The following is a 25,716-nucleotide window of genomic DNA, read 5'->3' as shown; positions in this document are numbered from 1 at the left end:
ATGGGTTACTGTGCAGGCCTTATGCCACTGCAGCTAAACACTTGGTGACAGTCTCGCACTGTCATGGTTTAGCAAAAGAAATAGGCTTTTAGTTTCAAGCATGAGCTGAGAGTGTACACACTCTACTGAAGCTCTCACAGGGAGAAGCCATGCCCTAAACAGTACCTGGCCCTGTACGGCATCATCACTGGCCTCCTGCTCAGAAGAGAAGCTCTCGTACTCTTCCTCGGAATAGTTGTCTGAAAGGGAAGGAAAGAGGGGAGAGATCCTGTGAAACTCCTTTAAGGTGAGGGGACAGTCTCATCTCAGGAGCAGAGAAGGCCAACTAACAGTCACAAATCAAGAAAGGAGGCACACAAGGAGATGCCTGCTAGTTTATCTTCTATCTGTGCTAGAACCAGTGAGATGGGAACCGCCTGGAGGTAAACAACAAAGGAGAAACACACCTAATAGGAAGGAAGGACCAGCACACAGATAAGGCTCCTCAAAACACCATCCCCTTTTACCCTGGAAAGAACTGCCTGGTAGAGAGCAGCAAGTAAAGAGGTTTCTCCACAAGGGAGATTACTTTTCCCCCTAACACGGGCATAAGTGGCTTAAAGGAGCAAGTAAGACATGCCAGGAGAATCTAAATCCTTTATTGAAATGACACTTCAGGTGAGCTGCCTGGCCTCAGGCAACAACACACAAGCACCTGCGTACACTACCTTCAACAGGTCACTCTTCTAGCAGTGAGCAGAAGGCTGGTACCACATAAAAAGATTGTCACGAATAGAAACCCAATGACTTCCCTATACGGTGCACAACACCATGGATTTACACTCATTAAACCAGGCCATAGTCCACAGCAAAACATGTTGCAGGTCTCATCTAAGTTAATGAGATTTATTGTAGAATACTCAAAGGAAAAAGAAGTTGGAAGAGTAGCTTAAATGTCAATCTCCTGAATACAGTACTGTTAGCCAGGTGAGAAGCTACAGGTTCTCAACACACCCACCAGTAATGCCAGAAGAGCGCTGGCGAGAATGCAGCTAACCCTTGCTGGATGGCTCAGGCCTGGTGTGACATGCAGGAGAAGCTTTGACAATTCAATCCCCCACTCCTGTCACACTCCCTGCTTACACAGCAACAGGTTTGCAAAGTGGGTTTTCTTTACATTAATCAGTTATAGACACAGCAACTTGTGCAAACCAGTTCTCATTTGTCCCAGGAAACATCTAAGCCCAGGTGGTGTTTAACTCCAGCTAGTTCAGGAAGACACTAGTCCTCAGAGCATGTGGTTGTACTCTTACCTGTAGACTTGATTTTCTGGCTGGCCTGCATACTGCTGTCTTCATGGTCAATTGGCTGACTTGACAAGGAGAAGATCCAGATTTCTGCTACCTTCACTGCAGCCTCTTTGATGTTGCTGAAAAGGCTCAGAACCTGGCCACCTTCTGTTGGGTGCTGCATGACCTGGGACAGAAATTAAGCAGTACAAATCTGCATTTAAATGTATTTAATCTTGCATCATTTGCATACTACAAGAGTTATTTATGTTAAGAGTTACTCCACATTTCCAAGTACAGAAGCAAGCCAACACTCTGCAACTGCAGGAGCCACTTGCAGGCAATACACAATGCTAGTTGAGATTATTTGACCACTAATGGAAGTGATAGAAGGAAAGAAGCAGCGTTCTGAGCTTGACAGTTGATGAGCTCATCCTTGAAGCACAATACTTGACTACCTCATTACTACGTATTTGCTTCCATGGCACAGTACTGATTTGAATTATCAAGCTACCAACCTTCTGAACACCCAATTAAGGAACTTAATTTTGTGTTAAAGCCCAGCAGAAGAGCCAGTAAAGGAAAAAATTCTTGGTGAGATACAGATGCAAAGTGCTTCCTAAAGCAAAAATCCCTGCTCCAGAGAGCTGGCACCTGAATCTCAGAGGAGCTGGCCACCCCAGCATAATGAAACAGTGGGTCATGAAAAACAAGACAATGGTGGAGGCAGAGGGACATCTCAGCATGGGTTTCTCCTTCCTTTGCCACTCGCAGCTCACCGGGCTCTCCCCAGAACCTAAGACTTACATTCTTCTCTTGCCCCACCAGAGTCAGAAAGTGCTTCCCCACGCCTGCACCTCAGCTTTCTAATACGCACCAGGCTGCTTTGTCAGCTCCTCACGTGGCTTTAAAGAGACCTGAGCTCTGATGAGGAACATATGCCCCCCTGCTCTTAAACGCTGCTCAGACTCACAACTCCAATTCATTGTTTTGTTTCAACAAAAAAGAGAATTTTTTTTTTTTTTTTTTTTTTAAATTTTAAGAAATGGGTCAGTGCTGTTTAGGGGTCATTATACTATAAACTGCAGGGGGGGGGCTTGTAGAATTTGTTTTCCTGAAGTCTTCAATTTCTGAAATATTCCAGATACGAAATAGTTGCTCTCCAGCCCAACACAGTGAACCTTTGAAAATTTTTGACCTTCTAACCTCAGTCAGCTGACATTACAAAAAGACATAAGAAAAACCACATGCAGCAGCAGCAAATGCCCAACACTTAGAAGTTCACTGATGGGTCTAATTAATGGGCCCACTTTTTCTGCCTTACAGCAGTATGTAATTTCTAGTTCTTAAACAAATCAAACATGGTACAGGAAAAATGTTAGCTACAACACCACAAGTCAGAATTTGGCCAATTCAAATGGGGAGTTCACCATTTACTGCAAGTCTCAGGGAAGTGGAACTCACACACAAGGAGTGGTCGTTATAATGAATTATTTAATATAGTAATAACTCACCACAGCATAACACTAGCTTATTTCGGATGGAAACGATTTGTTGACAGAATGCAGTCTGATGAAAAATATTGGTGTTAAGCTGAACTTGCTACTGCTAAGCCTATCTCTAAATACTCAGAAACAGAAACAGCAGAGATTAAACAGGGCATGAAATAATGAAGCATGGAGCTAAGCCACTCAGAAAGCCTTAGTGAATAATTTATCCATACTTGATTCCAGCATTAATTTTCAGATGTAAATCTGAAAATTTTATCATTTACCTCTCATGAATAGAACTCCACCTAAATTACGAACAGCCATGAAATATGAATTGCAAAGGGTGTTTCAAGCAAAATGAGAGAAACTACTTGATCCTGAACTCTCATACAGTGGCACAGAGAAGCATAGCAAACCTTGCTTTAACATTTCTTAGGGTTGGAAGGCTTGCCCGAGTGACGCTATCTATCTTGTTCTGCACTTATGATCTGGACCCCTAACTCTAAAAAAACCACACAACAACAACAAAACCCTCACAAGGTAATAAGCTTTAGCTCTCAAGATACTATCCAGAAAACATCCAATATTATTACTCAGTAGTAAAATCTGTTTAAACTATTGCCCTGTGAATACTGATTACAGTTATTAAGACAGCTATATGAAATCCCACCAGGTACTTCTCAATAAGGAAAGTGACAACACTGCGTTTAAAGAGAAGGGAAAATGTCCACCTTTGTAAACAGAGATCATGTCAAATGCTGCTCACCTCAGCCATGTTGATAGACCCCACAGCCAGGGTCTTGTAGCCTAAAATGGTTCGGTTCTTGTACCGCTTCCGCCGCTGCAGCATGATTTGAAGCTTGTTGCCTTCTCTCTTCAGGAAGTGAGGGTACTGCGGTTGGAAACACAATGGAAAAGTTTATTACGTCTCTTGACATTATCTCCCAAGCTGCCTGCTTCACAAGTAAGCTCCATTCCTAGGGATTAACCCCAGGGCTTTTAGAAGTGCCTACAGCTAACTCACACTCAATGGACAATCCTTCATTATCCCAAGGAAGCCCTCATCTCTGCCCAAACAGCTCAGCTCTGGGCTTTCATTTCCCCAGCCAAGCACACTGAAAACACAATCCAGGGGCACAGAGGAGCTGTTCAGTTTGGGAAGGGCTGAGCCCAAGCCCAGTTCCAGAGAGATGAGCAGCCTCCAGGAGACGCTTCCCCCAACAGCTAAATGGAGGCTGCCCAGAACTGGAGCCCCAGAGGTGCCGCCTGGGGCGCAGGCTGCCCCTGCACAAACAGCGGGCAGCATGCAGTGGCAGGGACAGCCGCGGACCCCCGCACTCTTGGCAGGACACTGCCGTCCCTCCAGCACGTGTTTGACCCTCTAGTGCACACGTTTAAGAGCCTATTGTGCTCTGAATGGCAAGCAAAGAGAGGCACAGCTATGAAGAGGCCAAGGATTTGCCGATGCCTCTTTTGCTAAAGCACCGAGACCTACATGGTCATGCAAGGATTCTCTCCAGGACAATGCTGTCTCCTTCAGGCACGCAGCTCTTGCAACTGTCTGTGTTTTCCAGCATTAACACACTCAAACTTCTATTGCTCAAAGTGGTTGTATTGTAAGTAATTAAGTCAAGAAAATCCCTGTCCTACTGCCAGGATATGCTGGAAAGACATAATCCTTCCAAGACATGTTCCATACAAGAAAATACATTTGTTTATATATCTCCCCCAAAATTCCCCAAGAACAGAGAGGCTGTGAAGTCAAGCAGAGACCATTAGGGAAAGAGCGGGGCTAACTATGCTATCTCAGCTTGCCCTGCTCATCTGCGCAAAGCATTAGTGCAGTCAGGTCCTGCTTTCTGCCAGGATACTCGCCAGAGCGCTGACAGTCCCCAGGGCCCAGCTCACCGGCTGTGGGAGGAAGCAGCCATGCGATGGAAGAGCAATCTTCAAGAAAAGATACAGCAGCCACCTGACCAATCTCATCCCGAGAAGAGAGGCGAAAGGGACACGTGCTCCAAATATACAAAATACATAGCACTAAGTAATCTGCAGACAGGAGAACCTAATTGCAGGGATCTCAAACAGGACATTCGCAAGTGAAGGATGCTTCTCTCACAGGCAAGACCTACATCTTTTTTTTTTCCTTGGGACATTATGAAAATAACTTCCTGCTGATCAAAACACTTGATAAATACAAATGCTGAGTGCCACCAGAAACCCTGAGATATTAATTAATTTGCAGTCCAGAGCAAGCCTGACTGCTACATAGAGAGCTGGGAGCAGTGGCTACACAGAAGAGCAGAATACTAATTAACTGATTGCTCTGCAAGGGCAAGATCTACTGTGCATTGCACAAGGAAGCGGCCCTGCAGAAGAGGAACAGCAGTCCATGTAATTAAAAGACAATCTCAAAACACACCTGCATCCAGACACAAACGGAGCCTGTGACTTTACAGATGTGCAACGTCCCTAAACAAGGATGGAAGAAAGTTATTACGGGGAATGGGCAAGAGGGGCTCAAAAAGCCAGCGGCACATTTTGCGTACAAATCTGCCATCTCCTTGCCTCTGGGGCCCTTCCAGATGTTGGAAGGGCAGCAAGGGAGAGGGACACCTTGCTCTCAGCTCAAAGCACTTGGGCGACAACAAGGCTGCTTAAGTACGAGCCTGCAACTGAAGTCCAAAGTCATGCTTGGTCCCAGGCCAGCTTGATTTCAATGTGTACAATTTTCAGGGATTAAACTGGACGGCTCAAGTCTATACATGCGCAAACTTCTGTTTTTCAAAGGTGTGTTGCCTGGCCACCTCTGATGAGCATTCACAGAGATGATAAAAGAAAGGTACAGAGAGACTCAGGCCACTCAACTCCTCCATTAAAAGCAAGGGCCTCTAGAAGAAAAGCCGAGCCATTTTCACAGTGCAGACAAGCTATTTTTAACACCAGCCATGGCTTACCAACTCTACAGAACAGTTTCGACCAAAACTTTTCAGTAACTGTCAGTCCATGACAGAGATTGGAGAGGAAAACAGTTTGGCTCAAAACAGTTTGGCTCAAAACATTTCAAACCAAGACTTTTAGAGGAAGCACCATGCACCCCAAGGGACCTCCAAGGGGTGAGACGAGGTGCCATCACACACACCAGAACAGCAAGTCAGGGCAAGACATTCTTTCTGAAGCCCCAGTGATGTAATCCCTTCCATCTGGAAATGTTTATTAGATTAAACACAGGCATTAAGTGCTCCGGAGAGCTGCGATGTTGTGCTTGGAATATCTAGGGAATTTCACTTGATCCTGTGAAACCCACGGAGGGAGGGTCAGGAGAAGCAGGCATTCCAGCAGTAAGGGTGATAGTAGCTCACCTGCCAGAACAGCTACCACTAGTCTACCCCTAGCTACCAAGGCAAAACAAGATCAGACACACCACTAACTCCAGTCTTACCCCAGCTGTGTAATAGAGCAACAGGAAACTCCTCCCTCCTGTTTGAGCAGAGGCCTGCCAGACACAATGGGCTGCTCGCTATTACACCAGCCTGCACCGTCACCTTTCTAGCTTAGCTCTGACAAGGAAACGCTCTGTGCAAAGGACAGGAATTTCACCCCGGAGAAGCAGCTGAGAGGGCAGTGACTGCGAAGATACAAGGAGGTGAAAATCCAGACAGCTAGCACAAAGCATGGCCTACAGTTTGAAGAGCTGACAGTGCGATATGGAGACACTGGCTGCTGCAAGACACTGAGACTTTCTTGTGCTGTGACATCCACATGCTTTTACTTTGTGGCCGATCACCACTCTCAAATATATCCCAGGCACTAAATTCAGACTGTATCTGGCTTAAGCTGCAGTTGTTAGCTCGGAGTAGCTTCCAGCCATCGTCCAATTAAGAAACAATAAAAGCTGTCATAAAAATCCTGCTGTGCCATTTCAGGAAGGCTTCCCAGGCCCTACTGCATCCAAGACCACCAATCCTTCCTGCAGTCAGAGATCAGCAGCACATCTCTGCATTAGGCTTGCTCACCTCTTCTGAAGGCTCAGCATCATGAACATCACTCTCCCCTATTCTGGCTCGATTCCCAGCCCCTTCAGGGGAAACAGAGTTAAAGGCAACACTCTGTGTCCCACTGCAGCATTGCTCTGAGTCCCAGAAAAAAACCACATATTCCCAGTCAATTCCAAAAAGATCTGCAGAAATACTTGCTCCTTGCTGACACAGGACTGGCAGAGGGCAAGCTGGTTCATCTTACAGCTCTGCTCCCAACCATGGGAAAACTGCTGCCCCAGGACCCATGAATTCCTGGCATGTGGCTTTGTTATTCCTCTTCACAAAGGAGGGGATGCAATGCTGCAGTTAATCCAGTCTGTGGGCTGCATCAGGACAGAACCAGAAGCATCAGCCATCTGTGTACCTGCCTGGGCAGCCGCAGGGTTATCATCATCTGCAACGAAATCTTATCTGCTTCGAGTCTGCACAGGTCTCAGTGTAACAACCAGTCTGTCTCACATCATCACTTGAGCCTTACCAGATCGAACTCTTGACTTCAAGATCTAACCAATAGTCCCAAAATACTGATAATCCAGACACGAATGCTTCTGAGTGTCTGTCTGGCTCTGCTCTATGCATGCAGGATCCTCCCTCTTGTTTGCAGCAAGCCAGCTTCTATTTACCTTATCTCCCTGCTCAGGAGGTAGCACCAGGGCAGCACACTTTGAGGAAAAGAGGAACCAATAAAATACAGTTTCTCCAATTCCCAGGTGCTCCCATGACTCTAGAGCCAGGAGTAACTGTCTGCATACTGCTCCTGCTTCCCCAAGTGGTACCTCCCTCGGCAACTCCAAATCAGAGGCTCACCTGTCCCATTCCTACTACTGGCTTCCATCAGCCTGATATTCCATGCCACCCCCCATGGCTGCCACCCTCCAGTGCCTATTCTTAAGGAAGGCAACAAAAGGCAAAAAAGAGCCATCCTGCTCTGCTCCAGTTCCTGCCACAGCCATAACATGAAGAGGACAGACTGCAGCAAGTCCTCATGTTCCTCGGCTCCAAACACAGGATGCACAACAAGGAAGGTCCCCTAACCCTGCGAACCAGCACCCTGCTCCATGCCCTCAATGCTGAGAGGCAATTCAGACAAATTTGTGTTGTTGCACTGAGGACATGCAAATTGCAGCTAGTGTCTAACTTGCCTGTTCCTCCCAGACAAGTCAGGATTAGAGATCTGCCTTCCATGATGCAGGATTGGTGCCAAGAACAATTCTAAGGGTTTATATGGCAGCTTTCCTAGTGGGCTTCCCCCTCCCCAGATCCTGGAAGCATGTGGGCCATTTTTGCTCAAATTCCCCACAGCTGACTGCCCAGAGAGAAGCCCAAAGAGCTCAGAGAGCTCTTCAGAAATGGCTGGGACTGCTTTAAGAACAAGCATCTCTGGCAGCACTAGAAGGATCTTCACCTCAGACCCACAACGCACCTCTGCTCACTGCAAAGCAGCAAGTCCAGCAAGCACGCGTGCCCCAAGGCCACATCCCACCTTACCTGCAGCGAGAAGGTCAGCGCAAGCTCCGTCTCCACATGTCCGCTCGGGGGCAACACAATCTCGTGAGACCGCAGGATGCGCTTGGAGCCCTGTACAGAAACAAAGTCCATCGGGTGAATTCCCCAGGAGCCAGCCCTTACATCCCACCCCAGTCCTATTTACTGACAACCAGGAAACATTGTCGGGACTACCACAGAGAGAGTGAATGGATGGGTCTGACCTTGCACTTCTGTGAAATATTAATGAGATGAAAGGGAGATATTTGACTAATAGAGGTTTAGGCATATTTACTGTCCCTAACTAAAACAAAGCAGCTTTTGTTCTGCCAAATCCCAGCATTCAAAAGCTATGAGTCAACCCCCACCCCTCAAGTTCAAGTCTCATATTTTTACTTCAGCCAATAGGTACAAGGCTCATCATCTCCTGGGTTTGGAGGCTGCAGCGTCATGCTTAAATCTCCGGCGTTAGCCATGACAGACTGGTCTTTTCTTTTTGTGCGTACACCCCTCCCTTGGGAAAGTGGAGATATTAACCTGTTTAAACAACTCCAAGTAGTTGGGGTTACAAAAGAAAAAAATCCACTAAGCATCGCAGTGGAGGCTGGAGACCTGATAGTATTACAGGGCAACTCCAAATCAACACTGTGTTTGGGCTGCTGTATGCTAACCGAGTTACTGGGCTATTTACTGTGTGAGCATTTCATTTCAGGGAATGTTTCAGGGAAAACTAGCAGGAAAGCACAACACACTGCTGCCTAGCAAATCCTTCTGCACTGTTCAAACACAGTGGCAAGTTTCAGAGGTCCCTGGCTCAATGTTCTGCTGAGGCTGCAGATCTGGCTTTGTCCAGACGGGCTGATCTCCCAGAAGCACAGAACTGTAGCTCTCAAAAAAGCAGCATCTGGGAAATCAGAGACAGACCGGGGCGGGGGGGGGGGGGAGGGGGGGAACACCTCCCAGCTACATCCAAAGGAAAATCTGGTCTGCCCATATAAACCTCAAGTAGCATCCTGAGATGATAGAGAAGTAGAGACTCATTTACATCCCGTCCTCCCCAAACACATCGCTCAGGAAGCCAGAGTGAATGCTGTGATTTGCAGCAGTGCCTCAGCTCCTGCAGAACACAGCGCAGGCTCCTCTGTGGAAAAGCTGAGGTGCCTAAGCCAGCGGATCAGAAGATAGACAGCAGAGCAGAGCGAGAAACCGAAGTGCTCCCCCCAGGAAAAGCAGCACGCGTGCAAGTAAAGCACAGCTAGCCTCGCCGCTGGCAACAGCAGCATCTGTTCCGTTGGTGCAAAGCTCCTAATAGCAGCAATCTTGCTTCACTTGTTACGCAACTCGAAATCTAATGAAAGACCAAATATAGCTGCTTTTAAAAGACCGCAGCAGATAAATAGAGCAACGGCTCGGGAAATACAGTTGATGACTCTTTGAACATCACTGTTCAGGAGGCTGCAAGGAGACACGGGAAATGCAGGTAAGATGCTCTCGTTAGGTCTGAATTCAGTCATCCCCTCTGGAAGGAATCCAGTGTCCGACACCTCTCTTGCAATTCCCCATACACAGGCAGTGAGTCATTTGACAGAGGTCATATATTTGATGATCCAGTATCACCCGCCTCAAACAATAGCCATGTCAGAAATGTGAGTGCTGGCAAATTAAGTGTCCCTGAAAGAGCTTGTCAGCATCATCATCATAACCTCCAAGCTATAAAGGGACTTTTAAAAACAGGGCTTCAAATCTGTTACTGTGTCTGAGACAGCTGCAGTGCTACTGACCCACTGTTAAATAGCACATCACAAAGAAATATGGGTGCTGATCCAGCACAAGGGATGCCCAAGGCGAAGCACTCTCTGGGACAGTGGTCATTCCAGCCACTGTCACCTCTAGGTCAACTGGACAGACATATCAAAGGCAAAATAAGGATGGCCTGGGGATGCAAGCTGCAGCCTGGGACTTGGCAGATGAGCACCCCAAACAGGGCAAGTCCCTCTGCCTTCCAGTTCTTCAGGGATCTGCCCTGGTGTAGAGACGACTGCAGAACAACTGCTCAGGTTCCAGCATCTGAATTACTGTAGCAAGGCAGATCACAACATGTATCCAGAATAGACAAGAAAGTCCCACATGTTAAAACTCCCTTTGGACTTGCAGGTCTGGGGCACGCTTTCACCCATAAAAAGTGTAAGCAGTCAGCAGTAACTTGGACAGGAAAAGAAGGTTTTGCTCTATTAAAAGCTACCAAATTCTCCAACCCAAGTGTGACACACTCTGGGTGTAGATCATTCACTGACAAGCCTCAGGCCCTTACAGTGAGATGCATCCACCATCTAGGAGTCCAAACATATGGAGCTTTCAGCCCTGATAAGCAATATCTGACAGCCTGGGAACCCACAGCTGTGCTGCTTCCCAGGTTCCCGCAAATCCAGGTGTGTGAATGATTCCCTGCCTTGCTGCTCCCTGCTGTGGGTGCATGAACCCTCTCCAACAGAGGGACACATTTTTACCCCAGCTGGACTGCTCATCGAGATGAGAGGTGCCGGTTAAATCCTCAGCTGCATGTTCTTGTACCACAGAGCCTTCATGATTTCACCTTCCAAGATAGATTTTGCATGCTTTGACACAACCAGCTCTCTGCAGGGGTTTGCCTGGTTCTTTATTTGAAAAGCAGCTGCTTTTCAGCATGGTTAATGGTATTTTTCTACTTACAGGTCTGCTAGGCTTTTACTCATTAAGTATTTCAGCATTTGCAGTGGTGGGAGCATCTGAGCCGAACTGATGCTGTGATGCACTGTGGAACTGAGTCCCCTTCCTTCCTAGCCTGCCTCCAGGCAGTGTGACCTACATGTAGGCACCTAATTAAATGGCACAAACATATGCTGTAAAGTGGGTTATTTACCTAGGATGACAGCTGTATTTTATGGAAACAAATTAAAATGTACAGGCATGCTACAAATCCACTGACAAGCACCTGGCTACGAAATAACTTGGACTAGATAGCAGAGCCGCCCATCAGCAGAGGAAGGCCCAGTCCCCAGACCCCCCAAACCAGGACCAAGTTACCAAGATGTTCAGCCCTAAAGTGATCTGAAGCATGTTAAATAGAGAACCAGGCTTGGATTTAGTGACAGCTCAGGAAGAAGAGGTGACAGCATATGATCCGTAAAGAGCATTTTTACATACAGATAAGCTCATGCTGAGCCCATAGCGAACAATATTCTTTGCTTACAACAGTGAAATTCAGTAGGAACATGGGGGAAGGATCACAAGAGACTCTCCACACATCCAGAATGCCCTGATGTACTTGAGAAGGCCGTGGCTGCAATGGACCCTCACGTGGAGGTGAAGCTCAGTTTAGGCATCTGCCAGTATTTTTACCCAAGCAACACATTTAATTCTCAGAACTGAGCAGCAATTACCTGCATTTTGACAGCAATGACCCCAGAAATAAGTTCCTTATCCAATTCCTTTAAGACTACCAGTTTCTTTAATGTCAAGCTGCACAACCTGCAAACAGGAACAGAAGAGAAACAGTTACAATCATGCCTGAAATAGGAAAAGCTCTGAACAGCTTTTACACACAGCAGTATCCCAGTCTGAGGGTGAAAAGGCTCCAGACACAAGCCACACACCAATACAGACATAAAGACAGCAGAAATATGTGAGGCTTCCATGGCTTTTCAGACTGAGTTTCTCCCACCTTTCACAAATACAAGGAGGTGGATAGGAGGTACGTGTCTCTGTTTGATACAGATCCATGGCCACATGAGAGCGCCTCACAGCATGGACTTCCACAGACCACAGCCTGGGAACTCTTGCTCTGGGTCAGACCAAAAACTTTAGGGTCAGAGGAATTAAATTCCAGCAATATAAAAGCACTGGGTCAGTCTAATTTTAAACTTGTCTACAAAGCTTTCCTGGATTGTTGGGTTTTTCAGTTTCAGACTCCTGGCTCCCAAAGATCTCACTCCCACCTCCTCTTGTCAACCCACACATTCTGCTCCTCACCCCCAAACAAAAGTGCTAGCAAGTGGCTCAGGCATCTCTAATGGGAAAGGAAGAAAAAAAAAGAAAAAAAAAGAAAAAAGGAGAGGACTGGGCCCTGGTGTTCACATGCCACACATATGCAAGTAAATCACATTCTTTACCCAGGCAATGCCACATTGTTCTGGTTAAAGCTGTCTGCACTTCTGCCTTCCAGCACAGAGAGCTTGGGAGGGGCTAGAGTTTGGACTAGGTGCAGCCGAGTTAAGGCTCTGAGGTAATGGGACCACAGTATTGGCACTGTCACAATCTCATAGAAGTTACCACCAGCTGGTGTAATTAAGGCAGCATGCCTAGAAACAAACTTCAGGGAAAGATAAACCTGAAGCAAAGACAGCTCAGCTTGAGGAAAGCAGAGGCCAGAGAATGTTGCCGGGTGGGCTCTAGTGACAAGACATCATCCGTCACGCTGGCCAGGAGCCGGCACTGCCTTTGTGTCAGGTCCCTACCCCATGGCATGGGCATCTTTGGCCTCTGCCATGGGATGTTAGCAAGCCTCAGCATGGCTCCTCTGAAACCCACTGCAGAGCTCTTTCTCGCAGATTAAATGTTACATCAGGGCTGTTCATGAAGGTGCCAAGTCCAGCAGTAGATGGGAAGGGACGAGGAGCTGACACTGGATTTCGGTGCATGCCCAGGCAGCAGTAGCACGAGTGCCATTGACTGAAGCCTGCACTTGAACTACAGGACTCCACACTGGTGCCGGGAACCCAACAAGTCACCACTGCAAGGGTGACTTGCACATCCACCACGGTGGGAAGCTGAAACATTGCTTTGCTGCAATGCCTGAAGGTAGACACGATCAGCCTGGGTGCAAAACTGCAGGAGAGATGCAGCTAAAGGCTCTTCCTGACAGGAGCAGTGGCAGATGATGAAGCAACTGCTGCCTGCCTCATCCAGAAACACTTGGGGCTCTGCCTGAACTCTGCCCTCTTGCATGGGGCTAGGAACAGGGAAGAGCCGGTCTTAGCTCTTACGGTCTTCACTCAAGGACCTCTCTGAAGCTCCCCTTACCAGCCTCTTCTCCACCCCAGCCCATGCTATCTGCTCTCCCTGCTCATTTGCAAAGCACTGGTTCCTGCTATCAGCCCCCCAAAAACCAAGACAAAGAGAGAACTAAAAGCTCTCTCCTTTGCAGAGTTTTGCATCAGAAGACAGCACAGCCAGAGATGCTATAGAAATTACAAGAAAGGTGGAAAAACTGGGTCTGCCTGGGCCTCTGTTCCCCTCTGTCACACCACCAGCAGCTGTGCGCAGTGTCATCGAGACAAACATGCTAGAGAGCATGAGCCTGGAGGTGCTGGGTGCCAGAGGAGGGACAGCAGAAGCGGGCAGGACAGCTGCAGCTGCTGCTGGGCTGGCAGAGGGGAAACCAAGCGCACTTTCCCCCAAGGGCAGAGACTCCCCGTGAGCAAAGCAGGCACCTGCGGAAGCAGGAGAGCACAGGCCAGCATGTTCGACTGCAAATGCAAGCGTCCCTGTCCAATGGAAGGCAGGTGAGGCTGCATCCTTCAACCCAGAGCGCAGGAAAGGCCGCTGGCTTTCCCTCTGCATCCTGAACAAAATAGCAAGCACAGATGCACACGGCCACCACCGTGAGGCAGCCAGGCCAGGATGTGGAGGAAGGAGGCTGTGATGCCATTTGTTTTCTTTGTAATGCTGTAGCTGGAGGACAATCACGCTTGGCTTGCCAAAACCCACAGAGCTCGGGCCGGTCAGGTGCTGAGAGCAGAGGTAGGACAACACACTGGCATTGTCTTGGCTGACAGGCAAGGAACAAAGGCCTTTTCTCTCCGGCCCCAAGCTCAAGGATAAAAAAAGGTATGGGAAGAAACAATGGTGTTCTCAGCGCACACAGCAGAGCACAAGGAGGGCGTTCTATTCTCCGCCAGGCATTCCTTCAATTCATCATTTATGAGCTTTGATCAAGCCCTGTGGAGCAGTTGCTGCTTGGAAAAAAAAAAATTAAAAAAAATTAAAAGCCTCCTTCACAGTGATCAGAAAAACAAAAGCAGTTAAAAAGACACGGGCCACATCTGCTTTCTTTATCCCTCATTGCTGGGCTACTGGTACTAAAAGGCACTTCACATAAAAAACAATGAAATGTTTATATTCTGCATTGGGGGGGAGGGGAAATAAAAATCAGACAGTTTAAATCTCACCAAATCACTCTTACCCTCAACACGCTTATTGTTCTGGGTCTTCAGTTTAAGTTTGCAGCTTACAAATCAAAGCAACCTTCAGAATATGTGGCAGAAAGGGGCCATACCTTACTCAAATAATCATGAAAAGGCATATTCCAAGCGTGTCACTGCATCCAGAGCCAGTGTGGTACCCCTGCTGCTAGCACAAGGATCCTGAACCACTCACACCCGCAGGTACGGCAAGGATTTGTCTGCCATAACTGCCTCTGATGACGGCGGCACGTCCTTCCATACACTTATCTTTTGCCTAGGTTTTGCTGTACTTCTGTCAAGTCTCAGGGATCAGGAAGGGGACCGGTCTCACAAAACATTTCTATCAACAAGCCTGTTAAGATTAAACATTGGTAAGAAAAACAGCACAGACACAGGTGGACCTGGAAAGATCTGAAAAAAGAACAAGGCTACATTTGGAAGTTTCTAATACATACATGCATGATCTCCGTGAACACAGGGAAAATAACCCAGCACACACAAGGGGAACTGAGGAAGCCTCAAGTGTGGAGCTGAAAGAGCCTGAAGTATTTTGAGCGGTCTATAAAAAGCCTGGGACTGCAATACAGGAGGTGCAGACAAACCCTTTCTTTGCATGTTTGTTTCAGCAGTGACCTATGGTTGCACATGGGGAGTTAAGCTAGCAAAAGCATTAAGTTAGCCGAAGCGGTGTTAAATAAGGGCAATGGAAATCTGAGAGCAAGATTTCCACCCTTTTTTTGAAGGTTCATAGCAGATCTCCCTGCTAGGAGCACAGCTGGGTCCCCACACAGCAGCAGGCAGTGCCTGCTGAGGAGCTTGTGTCCCCTCCAGTCACATACATCCCTCCTGATAGCGAGGAGGCACAAGGTATTTGCTTGACCTCGTTCTCAAGTTAACAAATCATGAGACAGCTTAATGCGTTCTACAAGAATAAAACTCTTCATCTTTTTACATCATTGCTGCAAGAACGCAGTTTTAAAAAGGAAACCTGGACCTGACCCAATGGTTTCGACTCGCCCTGCTAATGCAAGTTGTGCTGAATAGCTTCATCGTGAACTCTTTGCTCAAGGAGGCAGTTATCTGCAAAGAACTTAACATTTTTGGTAACCAAGATCCAGCAAACATATCCAGAACAACCAAATAAAGTGTCACATTCTTTACTCACTGGATGTTTTGCTTTTGCATCCCTCTGAGTAGGAAGATCAGGAAAATAAACCCCCTCCAAGAAAGAGTCTGCCTCACTGAATTAAATGTCTGTTTCTCCACAGGGAGCACAGTAATTGCACTGAGACCTCGCTCAGACAGAGACAGTCAAATCAACGGGAAGAAAAAATTAAAAATTAAAGACCTGTATTTTAATTAAGCCCCATAGAAGTTGAGAATAACAACAGATGCATCCACAGCTATAGGGGACTCCAAGTGCAAGATGGGAGCTGGGGCAGGAAGACTCTCACTCACTACACAGATACTCTTTGTCCAGGTTAAAAGCTGTGAAGACATTGTTCCTAGAGAAAAATGTTTCATGCCAGGAACGCTCTCCTCTGAGGTCTGTAAACCTCAATCAGCCGATGACTATAAGGAAGGAATTTGCTTCCATTTGGTCACTGGACAGTTTCACCTCACCCAAGTTATTTCAGCATTTCAGGACAGCAAGCAGCCTCCTACCCTGATGCTTTCAGCCTCAGCTTTGAGTGTTTTGCTCTGAGCTGACACTTTACACCCAAGTCAGTCCCAAAATAAATCACAAGCCACTTGAAGAAGTGGAGGGAAACACCCGCCTATACACACGCTCTCCCAGACAAACAGAGCCATTCTGCACATAGCTACAGGGGCGTCTGTGCAGGAGAGGCTGGAGTGAGAAGCCCTGCACAGCATTTTTCAGAGACAGCTGCTCAAGTGAAGTATGAATGCCTGCAGCGCATGAACAACCAACTGCGCAAGCAGTTTCTTACGCCTGCTTCGCACATGCCCAGGAAGAAAAGAACAACACGTGGATGTACTTGTTGCTGCACTTACATGCTAAAGGCAGGGCTCTGTACTGGCCTAGCAGAGTTAGCTCGGGGAGAAAGCGGAGGAGAAGAGCTGTCCTCTAATGTCACTGAAGCGTCAGAGTGGGGCCTCTGGGCAAGGGTAGCAACAGTAGAAGCTGCAGGAAGAGTGCTTCTTTACTTTGAAAAGCTTATGAGCTAATTCCCTCAAAATGATCTAATCTTGGTCCCATTCTCAGGTAAGGTCCAAGGCAAGAATAAATTAAATGAGGCAGAGGTCAAGCGCCCCAATTTCTATCATGCCAGAAACATAACCCGAGTAACTTGCAAAGAAACATAATAGTCCTGTATTAGTCTCTGCTTACTACTCCTTCATTCACACTTACCATCAAGCTAAATGGCAACCTTTAGCCAGCTGTTCTGGCTACAGATCCATTCAAGCTTTAAGAAGCCAGGAAACAATTGCAGAGCAAGTATTTTCATTGTTCTTGTTCTCAAGGATCTTGAAATCTTCTTCCCAGCATTAATACAGAGAATTAAGCTCTTAAGATTCTAGAGACTAAGATCCATAGAAATGCTGTAGCAAGCAGGTCTTGTTCAGACAGGTAAGAGGACGGCAGCTTATTTTACGCAACAGGCTCTACCCAGGACCTCACAAGGACACATGCACAGCCAGACGCTATCCTTTTACAGCTGAAATACTGTCCTGCTCGCTTCAAATACAATACAAATATATCTGCTCCAAACCGAGCATGCAAAAGGGGTGGGGGTGTCAAAATTTTGCAGGCTTGCATCATTTTTAAAAGACCCTAGAATTCGGCATGGGCACATTTGCTATTTGAGGAGCAGCATGCAGTTAATATGACCAAGGATTAAAGATACTCCAATCCAACATATCAGTTGGAAAACGCTGACAGATGTCTTCCTTCAGTGGGACAAGACATTGCTGCCTGGCTCTAGGGGACTCACCCAAGGCAGAAAGGGATCAGGATCCCTGCAAGCCAAATAACCCTGGCTCACAAAACATAGTTTACATATTCCATTGGTACTTCTCATTTCTTAGTGCTTCAGTAGTCCAGAAAGAAAAGGGCACTACTGAGGCGCAGTGATGCTGGTGAAATCCACAGGGGTTAAAGCTAAATCTCCACAGCTCCACGTACTCTTCAGGTAGCCAAGTAAAACTTCTCGTGCAAGCTGGCAGTTGTGTGACACCATGTTCTGACTGCCTGGCCGAGACCTGATGTATTCCAAGTCACACTGGCAGGAAATCAGCCTGTCTGTCACCAACCACTCGCCTCCAGGTACATGCTCTGAACTGTGCTACAGAGAAACAGCAGCTTTCTCTCCCTTTAAGAAGTTTTTTCAGTGAGAGCAAAAGCAGCTATCTTCACACATCTGTTGACCTCGGTCGGGATTTCAGTTCTTGCACACACTGCTATATGTTTGGCTTCTTACTCTTCATTTTGATGGTTTCAAATCCCTTTACAGGGTGACTTGGGGGGGGGGCAGGGAGGGGAACAAAAAACGACAAAGCGGCGATTAGGTCTGTTTCTCAGACAGGCAATAGAGTGCAAAAGAGTTAGACAAACTCACCTACGTTTTCACACCATGCTGCCTGCAAAGCCAAGCACAGGCACAAGTCTAGTTAAATACACCTCTCCTGGCTTGCCTCTTTCAAACCCAGCATCCAGAACACTAGGACTGCACGGCATCCTGACACCAAAGTGAGCATCAATGAAAGAGCCTATGGTACTGGTGGATTAGGATTGATCAATGTTTTTAAAGTTTTGAGCAATAGGAAGGTGGTTTATTAGCTTTAAAGACTAAAGTCAGCAAATAACGAAAAGCTGATTCATGGTTAAGGTTCCTTTGACAGACCATCAGGATTACATTTTCTATATTACATATGACACAAACACATCTGATATTTCTTGTATTAATTTAGTAGTAGCTGGAGTAACCAGAGGCACCACCACCAAGGAACAAGCAGCAAGATTGAGACAGACCAGGTATAGCCACATCCATCTGACCAAAGGCCAGCGATAGCTACGGGTCTAACAAGCTTGCACGAGATACCCATGCACTGCAGTACAGCCTCTCATCCAGAAAGCCTCGCAGCACTGAAATGCCAGTCTCCCATTTGAGCACCTAATGAGAGCAGTCAAAGTAGCACATGTCAGGGAGGGGGAGCCTTTAGGATGTGCGCTGGTCAAGCCATTTCTGTAGCTAGGGCTTCATTTCTCAGCTAGCCAGCAACAAAACAAAGGCACAACCCACTAAGCTTATGCGAGCCAGGCAGGGTGGAGGGCAGCTCCCACCATAAACCTTACAGATTGGTGCAAAAGCATATACACAAATGAGCAAACGAATCACGCCCCAAACCAAAAAGAGATTCTGGGAGGAGGAATGCAGAAATAAATCGGGGGTAGGGGGTGGAGAGACCTTCACAGCTGGAACAAACCCAGCAGCCCTCCCCTCCCTGGCTCACCCCTCCCTTGCATGCCTTCTTTATGCAACCTGCCTTCTCCTCGCTGGCCCCCTGCCCCAGACAGCAGCACTTGTCACACAGCAGACTGATCATTGGGATCGGCTGTTCCAGGCATGCTACAGGAACGCTCTCCCTGACTGCCAGGAGCCATTCCCATCTGCCTCTGAACCCTCTGGGACTAGCAGGAGCTGCACAAAGTAGCCAGCAGATGAGAAGGACCATCAGAGCTAAAGGCTTCCTGATCTGTCCACAGCTTGCCGCAAAGCACAGAGCAGCACACCTCTGCCTTCATTAGTACCAGCATCCCCCTCCCAAGCTGACGGTGCTGCAGCCGCCTGCAAGAACAAAGACAGCACCCAGCCTGCCAGCACACACCCGAGGAAATCCTTGCAGTGGTAGCTAGCTCTGTTACAGGCACCAGTCAGTGAGATCAAAGGGTTAAAGAAAATGCCTCAATGCACATGTTTTCTCCAGCATGTGCCTTGCCTGGATGATAACCTTCACTCTCTCCCCTGTCCTCTCCTCCACCACATCCATGCCTCAACCCTGAGCACAGCATCCCCAAACGCAGTGGCAGCAGCATCAGGTTGGGAGCTGTAACATCTCCACAGCAACTAGGGATGTCACAGCCCGCACGTGACCAGCTCCCTGCAACCACGCAACAAATGAGACCAGCTCCTCCGACAGCCTGCTTGTTCCTCCCCACTCCCCTCCAGAGCAGTCCGACGGCAAATCCTCCTTCACTACTGTGTCAAGAACTCTGCTCTCCAAACAACCACTTCCCCAGCAGCTCCCCTGCCCCATCCCAAGCCTGTAGGCACTTGGCAGTGAGGAGCCGGCATGCATTCGAGTGCAGGCAGATTCAGAGGGAGGTCCTGCACCGGCCAGTTTGGTTTAGCATTTAGTATTTTCTTTTTGATAGTAGGAAGCACAGGTCTCCAAGCACTCTTGCACTCAACTACTTTCAAAATGCTAGGTGCTATTCTGCTTTTCATTCCCACTGCTGAACGGCTCCCAGTGCAAGCTTGCTGCCGTGCCACCTGGTGCTGTGCTCTCTGCACACTCCTGTTAGCCACTTGCTACCTCGGGGAGACATGCAGTCCCAGACACAGCACATACTGTCCCCAAGGCCTGCCAATCATTAGAGGCCAGGACTCAGCCTGAAATATCCTGATCTTCCCCTTTGTCTGTAAATCAGCCAAAGGTCCCCATCAAGAGGAAAAAAACCTATGCCAACAGGAGCCTTGACTTCGGGGCCATGTCAGAAGAGCTTGTAACGAAGAGCTCAGTTCTGCTTGGGTTACCCGTCACTGTGATCTCTCCATCATGAGAAATCAGTACTAGGAAGCCTCCAGCTGAGAAAGCAGTCAAGAAAAACAGATGGCTTCTTGGTGCACCCAAATCTGAGCTTGCTCTCAGGGCATGAACAATTTGCTATCTCTCTTCCTCACTTCTCTCCACTTCGAATAGCTTCCACGACACCACCTGATGCAGAGGCGAGCTGAACAGCCTGTCACTCCAGAGACCAGACAGGCTCACACCATGGGTAGCATCAAATTACTTCTCACTCAACCATCTCCGAACGCTTCCCAGTTCACGAGCAAGTCAAACACGTGGCCCTCCCAGTCAAAGCCAAGATCTTGATGGCATGTAATTCTTAAGACTTCGTGCTTTTCTGAAAGACAACCACCGTATACCACTCTGAATAAATAAACTTTCTGAAAACTGTTATAGGAGTTTTTTAAAAGGAATTTTTGGGGTGGGTTTTTGTGTTTGTTTTTAAGCTTGCTTTCCCCTTGCTGACCCATCTGGACCCAAGGCAGCAAAGCCAGGGCAGGTGGCCCATTCCTAACAGACCATCATTCTGTAACCTTGATTTAAACCAGTTGCATCGAGCACCAGATGAACAGGGTTTTGTTTGTGCAGTTTGCAATACGGCCTGAAATAAACAAGATGGGAGAACCACACAGGCATAATTTAGAGCCCAAATGGCTGTTTGCTTTTTTACTGAGAACTCAAAATGTCCTGTAAGGGTAAAGGCAGAGCAGCCAGCAGCAGCAAAAAACATTTGTGAACTTTGATGGTACGTTTGGTATTAGCCAGCACAGCAATCAAATATACAAAGCATCTCACTGGCACGCTTGCTTTCAGTGTAGAAGAACACTTCACAGATCCCAACGCTGTTCTCATTGCAGCAAGTCTGTCAAAGCCTGCCATTCTGGCCTTCTTCCAGATCGGCATGTGCAGCCAGCCACCCCAATACCTCGCAGAGCCAATGGTCTATGCTGTTCCTTTAATTGCCTGATGTTTAACGCTGGCTCCCTCCTCGCCTGACTCCAGAGATGAATGGGGTGACAGTCAAAGAAATATCAGAATTTGTTATCTAAGTTAGAAACATAATTTTTTTTGCACAATTCTCATCATGTCTCAAATGTAGGAGAACTATTTAGCACCCCAAAGTATGATTTCTTTCCAACATGCAGAGGTTCCAAAAATACAGCACTAGCAACCTGAACTACAGGGAAGGAGCAAAGGGAAAGTTGCAACTCCAAACCCTAATGTATTCAACAGCAGGTCGGAAGGAAGGTTAGGAGAACCACCAGCTCCACGAAGAGCTATTTCTGCAGCTATACCAAACACCCTGCGTAACGCTCGCAGCACCTGAGCTGTTTGCTCTGACAGCACCATGGCTGGCACACAAGCACCGAGCTCCTCTGAGCCCCACAGCACCGGCTCATCTGTGCACAGGTGCGTCAAACAGGGGACTGCAACGCTGACAACCGATTTGCTCTCTGGCCACAGCTCAAAGCATGTTTCCAAATCAAACACATTAAAATAGTTATAAAAGGAACATTCTTCTTTCCCAGAAGCATTTATTTAGATTTGAATGGTGCCAGTTTTTACAAGGCAACAACACGCAGCTGACAAAGCAGCCTCCATGAGCACTAAATATAATTCACAAAGAACTCCTGATCCTGCCACTAAAGCTGGGGAACACTATTCAGCATTAAACACATTGGAAACACTGGTTAACATCCCTCAAACTGGAACAAAACATTGAGGGCAAAGCAGCTGAAATGCACTATCCCTTGCAGATTTGTCTCCCCAGATAGGAGGGGGCAAACAGAGGAGCTTTGCAATATTAACAGTGGTCAAAAAAGGTCTGAAAATGCGAAAGCGTTCAGCAGTCCTTGCAAGGAAAGAAATGCCTCTTGATGCCCTTGGTTGAAACTGCATTGTGCTCCAGCACCTATCCCTTGCATTTCTTCCATCAAATATTCTGGGCAGTGCTTGCTCACTTGCACACTGTCTGCTGGAGTGCTCAGAAGAGTGCAGATAAGTTGGGAAGGAAATCACCAAAGAACAGGAATAAGGGATCTAGTGAGATTCTAAAAGCCAAATAGTTAACCACGTTACCCAGGTTGATGCAAGAATGAGATGGCTGAACTGAAACTACCACCACTACTGCCAGGGACAGAACTTCAGCAGTAACCAGAAGCAATATTTTAACTTCCAAAACCAGCCAAACTGGACTGAAAAGGCTTACAGAGAGTGCAGTGCCTAGCCTGCTGTCAAGCACAACGCAAGCTCTCCACCAAAGGCCTTGAAAGCTACAGAACCCACTAAAAGTGCACTAATGAACAGAAACTAGGATCTCTTGTAGTCTTTAAAGCTGACCCGTGGAGGTTACTTTACAGTGAAGCAGCAGCAGGTTTTGCATTGACAAAGACTGCATGAAACATCTTCCCCCCGCTCTGAGGAGATACCTGAACGGGAAGGAACCCGCATCACCAGGCTGTCCTTATGGCCTGGGGGACGGCCAGGAGATGCATTTCCAGACCTTGCAGCAGAGTTGCAAACAGCTCAGGTTTTCAGAGCACTTCTGATCCTCTCTCAGTAAGAGCAGCTTCCTTTAGGGAAACTCCCAGTCTCCAGGTGATCTCAAAATGTCTCTCAACAACACTTTAGAAGTCTGTCCCCGCCCCCAATCTTTCTCTTCACATCTAAATATACTCTGTATGCTCTACTTTAAAGAGCCGCTACTGAAAAAGAAAGCACTTGTTTGGAAATAACTCAGCACAAGGTTTCCTATTTGTTTTCTTTTCTGTAAAAGCCCCTCGTGACTGAGATTTCACCACATTTCTAATGGAAAAAGGAGAAAACCTGGCAACTCAGACTTTGCTTACCCTCTTTTCTGAAAGCTTACATCACCTTTAAGTTTATTAGGGAAAAAAGGAACCACAATTTTCACTAAAGGAGATCAGAAGAACCACCAGTGCAAAACACTTGCAGTGGTGGGCAGAACGCAGTGATTTGCTCTGGAGAAACATCTGCATTTCCTTAATACTCTAAACCTCTTCAGTAGCTGTTGGAAGTTGAGCTGGCAAGCAGAGATTCAATATTATTTAGATGTTACATTTCTTCAGTATCATTGCTGGTGATATTTCGTTCCTGAAAGCAATAAGGGAGTAGCAAAGCAAACCAAATGCCTGAACTTGTTAGTTCAATTTGTCAAGAATATTTATTAAAGTATCAGTGATCTGTGTAAACCAGCAAAACAGTTGCTGGTGATAGACACAAGGTGCTCTGAGATGTTGGTCTTCACCACTCAGAACTTGTTCCAGACCTCCATAAGATTTTTAATGCTGAATATAAGCAATAAAACAAAAAGTGATGTATAACAATCATAATCCATTCAGTCCCCACAACCTTTTACCAGGCCTACGAGTTCCCACTGAACCCAGATTTATCAAGATAAACTGTAGACACTCTACAGAATAAGCAGACAGAGGTAAATGAGGCATGAACAAGTGGAGGCTGGATGCGAGGCGGCTCTTCCTCAGCAGGATATTAAGGTTCACTGCTGGGAGGGATTACTGAGGAGCCTATCCAGCATTAAGGTAGTTACTCCATTTGTGAACAGGACCACACCATTAGATCACTCATGGAGACCAAACTCTACAGCCAGACCACTCTCAGGTCCCTGAAAACGTTCTCTTCTAATACCTTTGTCTGATGCAATCAGCTAACGCTAACACGACAGTGATGCTAAGAGCAAGGAACAGGTATCAGCGTCATTTTGTGGTTGGTGCTCCTGTTTATGGATGAGGCAAGGAGCATCCTGAAAGCAGGTTGTTGTGGTTCAACCCCAGCCAGCAACTAAGCACCATGCAGCCGCTCGCTCACTCCTTCTCGCTCCCAGTGTGATGTGGAAGAAAATTGGAAAAAAAAGTAAAACTCGTGGGTTGAGATAAGAACAGTTTAATAACTAAAATAATAACAATAATAATAATAGTAATGCAAAGGAATATAACAAAGAGAGAGGGAAATAAAACCCAAGAAAAGACAAGTGATGCACAATGGAATTGCTCACCACCCGCTGACCGATGCCCCAGCAGCGATCCGCCCCTCCCGGCCAACTCCCCCCAGTTTGTATACTGAGCATGACGTTCCATGGTATGGAATACCCCTTTGGCTAGTTCGGGTCAGCTGCCCCAGCTATGCTCCCTCCCAGCTTCTTGCACACCTGCTTGATGGCAGAGCATGGGAAACTGAAAAATCCTTGGCTTAAGATAAGCACTACTTAGCAACAACTAAAACATCAGCGTGTTATCAACATTATTCTCACACTAAATCCAAAACACAGCACTATACCACCTACTAGGAAGAAAATTAACTCTATCCCAGCCGAAACCAGGACACAGGTGCACATACTCAGGCCGTCAAAGAGCATTTCTGTCACAGAAACAGTTGAGGATCATCAGTGGCGATGAGATAGGGACAAGTACCACAACACTTTTTCAACCATCAGGATGGGATTTATCCTTAATTTTATGCCCTGCTCACTCAGAGGACCACACTCAACCTCTGATTTTCACCACGTGACTACAGCCAATACCAAGCACATCAAACTTTGCATCGGGGCCTATGGCTAGTCATACATGAAATTTATTTATGTACATTATATGTTTCTGACTGCTGAGATTTGTCACCAATAGCCTCAAATACACTAACAAGCAAATGGTGTAGTAAACACCACATTTTCTAAAGCTGTTAAATGTTCCACATCTGGCAGATTGAGCTGAGATTTAAAAGGATGATGCAAGAAATTCTCTGTTGGGGTACTTGTAAAACATTAAACCCCCTTCTCTGTGCTCATCTGTTACAGGGCAATACAAATCCACCATCCCTCATGCTCTTTTCCTTTGGACCCTGGGTACTTACACTGAAGCCATGATGAGACAGGCCATCCCTACCTTTTCACATCTTACAAATAGTAGAATAATGCTTCCCGTTTTAAGATTTTGCATGCAATTTGCAAGAAGTCTCCCAGGCCATAGTTTGGCATGATAGCCAGCACCGAGGCAGTCAAATCCACGTCTCTGAAGAAATCCTATTTCCCTACAGAGAGAGAGAACAAGAAAACTGTTTTTGGGGCTCCCACAACCCTGGTGAGCCCGAGCTCTCCAGAGCGCCAGCACAGATTTGCTACCACTCCCCAGGTGTTTATTTTAAGCCTTCATTTCCACCACTGTGAAGCAAAGGTCAGCTCATCAGCTCACAACAAGCACCTCGAAACCAGCTGAAGGGAAACACTGGAGCCAAGTAGAGTCCATGCTACAACTGTTTCACTGAGAGATTTTCATATGTTACATATATGAGAATTCTGACCACACATAAATGTTCATATAACTACAAATTCCTAAGTCATTTCTCTGTTTTCACACCTGAATCA

General features: G+C 46.9%; 1 protein-coding gene across 3 annotated transcripts in view; it reads right to left on the bottom strand.

The window, feature by feature from the left end:
• The window catches only part of PACS2 (phosphofurin acidic cluster sorting protein 2), an 81,046-nt gene that overhangs the window by 39,604 nt on the left and 15,726 nt on the right, over positions 1–25,716 (bottom strand). For all 3 annotated transcript variants that reach the window (XM_050901194.1, XM_050901195.1, XM_050901196.1), the window contains exons 2-6: positions 11,703–11,790; positions 8,287–8,376; positions 3,525–3,650; positions 1,293–1,455; positions 166–239 (exon numbers count right to left, since the gene is read on the bottom strand). In XM_050901194.1, the coding sequence (XP_050757151.1) occupies positions 166–239; positions 1,293–1,455; positions 3,525–3,650; positions 8,287–8,376; positions 11,703–11,790 (541 nt within the window). The remainder of the gene's footprint in view (positions 1–165; positions 240–1,292; positions 1,456–3,524; positions 3,651–8,286; positions 8,377–11,702; positions 11,791–25,716) is intronic.

The sequence above is a fragment of the Gymnogyps californianus genome, chromosome 8, assembly GCF_018139145.2.
Source record: "Gymnogyps californianus isolate 813 chromosome 8, ASM1813914v2, whole genome shotgun sequence".
NCBI classification, from domain to species: Eukaryota; Metazoa; Chordata; class Aves; order Accipitriformes; family Cathartidae; genus Gymnogyps; species Gymnogyps californianus.
The sequence above is the reverse complement of the archived record's forward strand: the minus strand, read 5'-3'. Positions and strand labels throughout refer to the sequence as shown.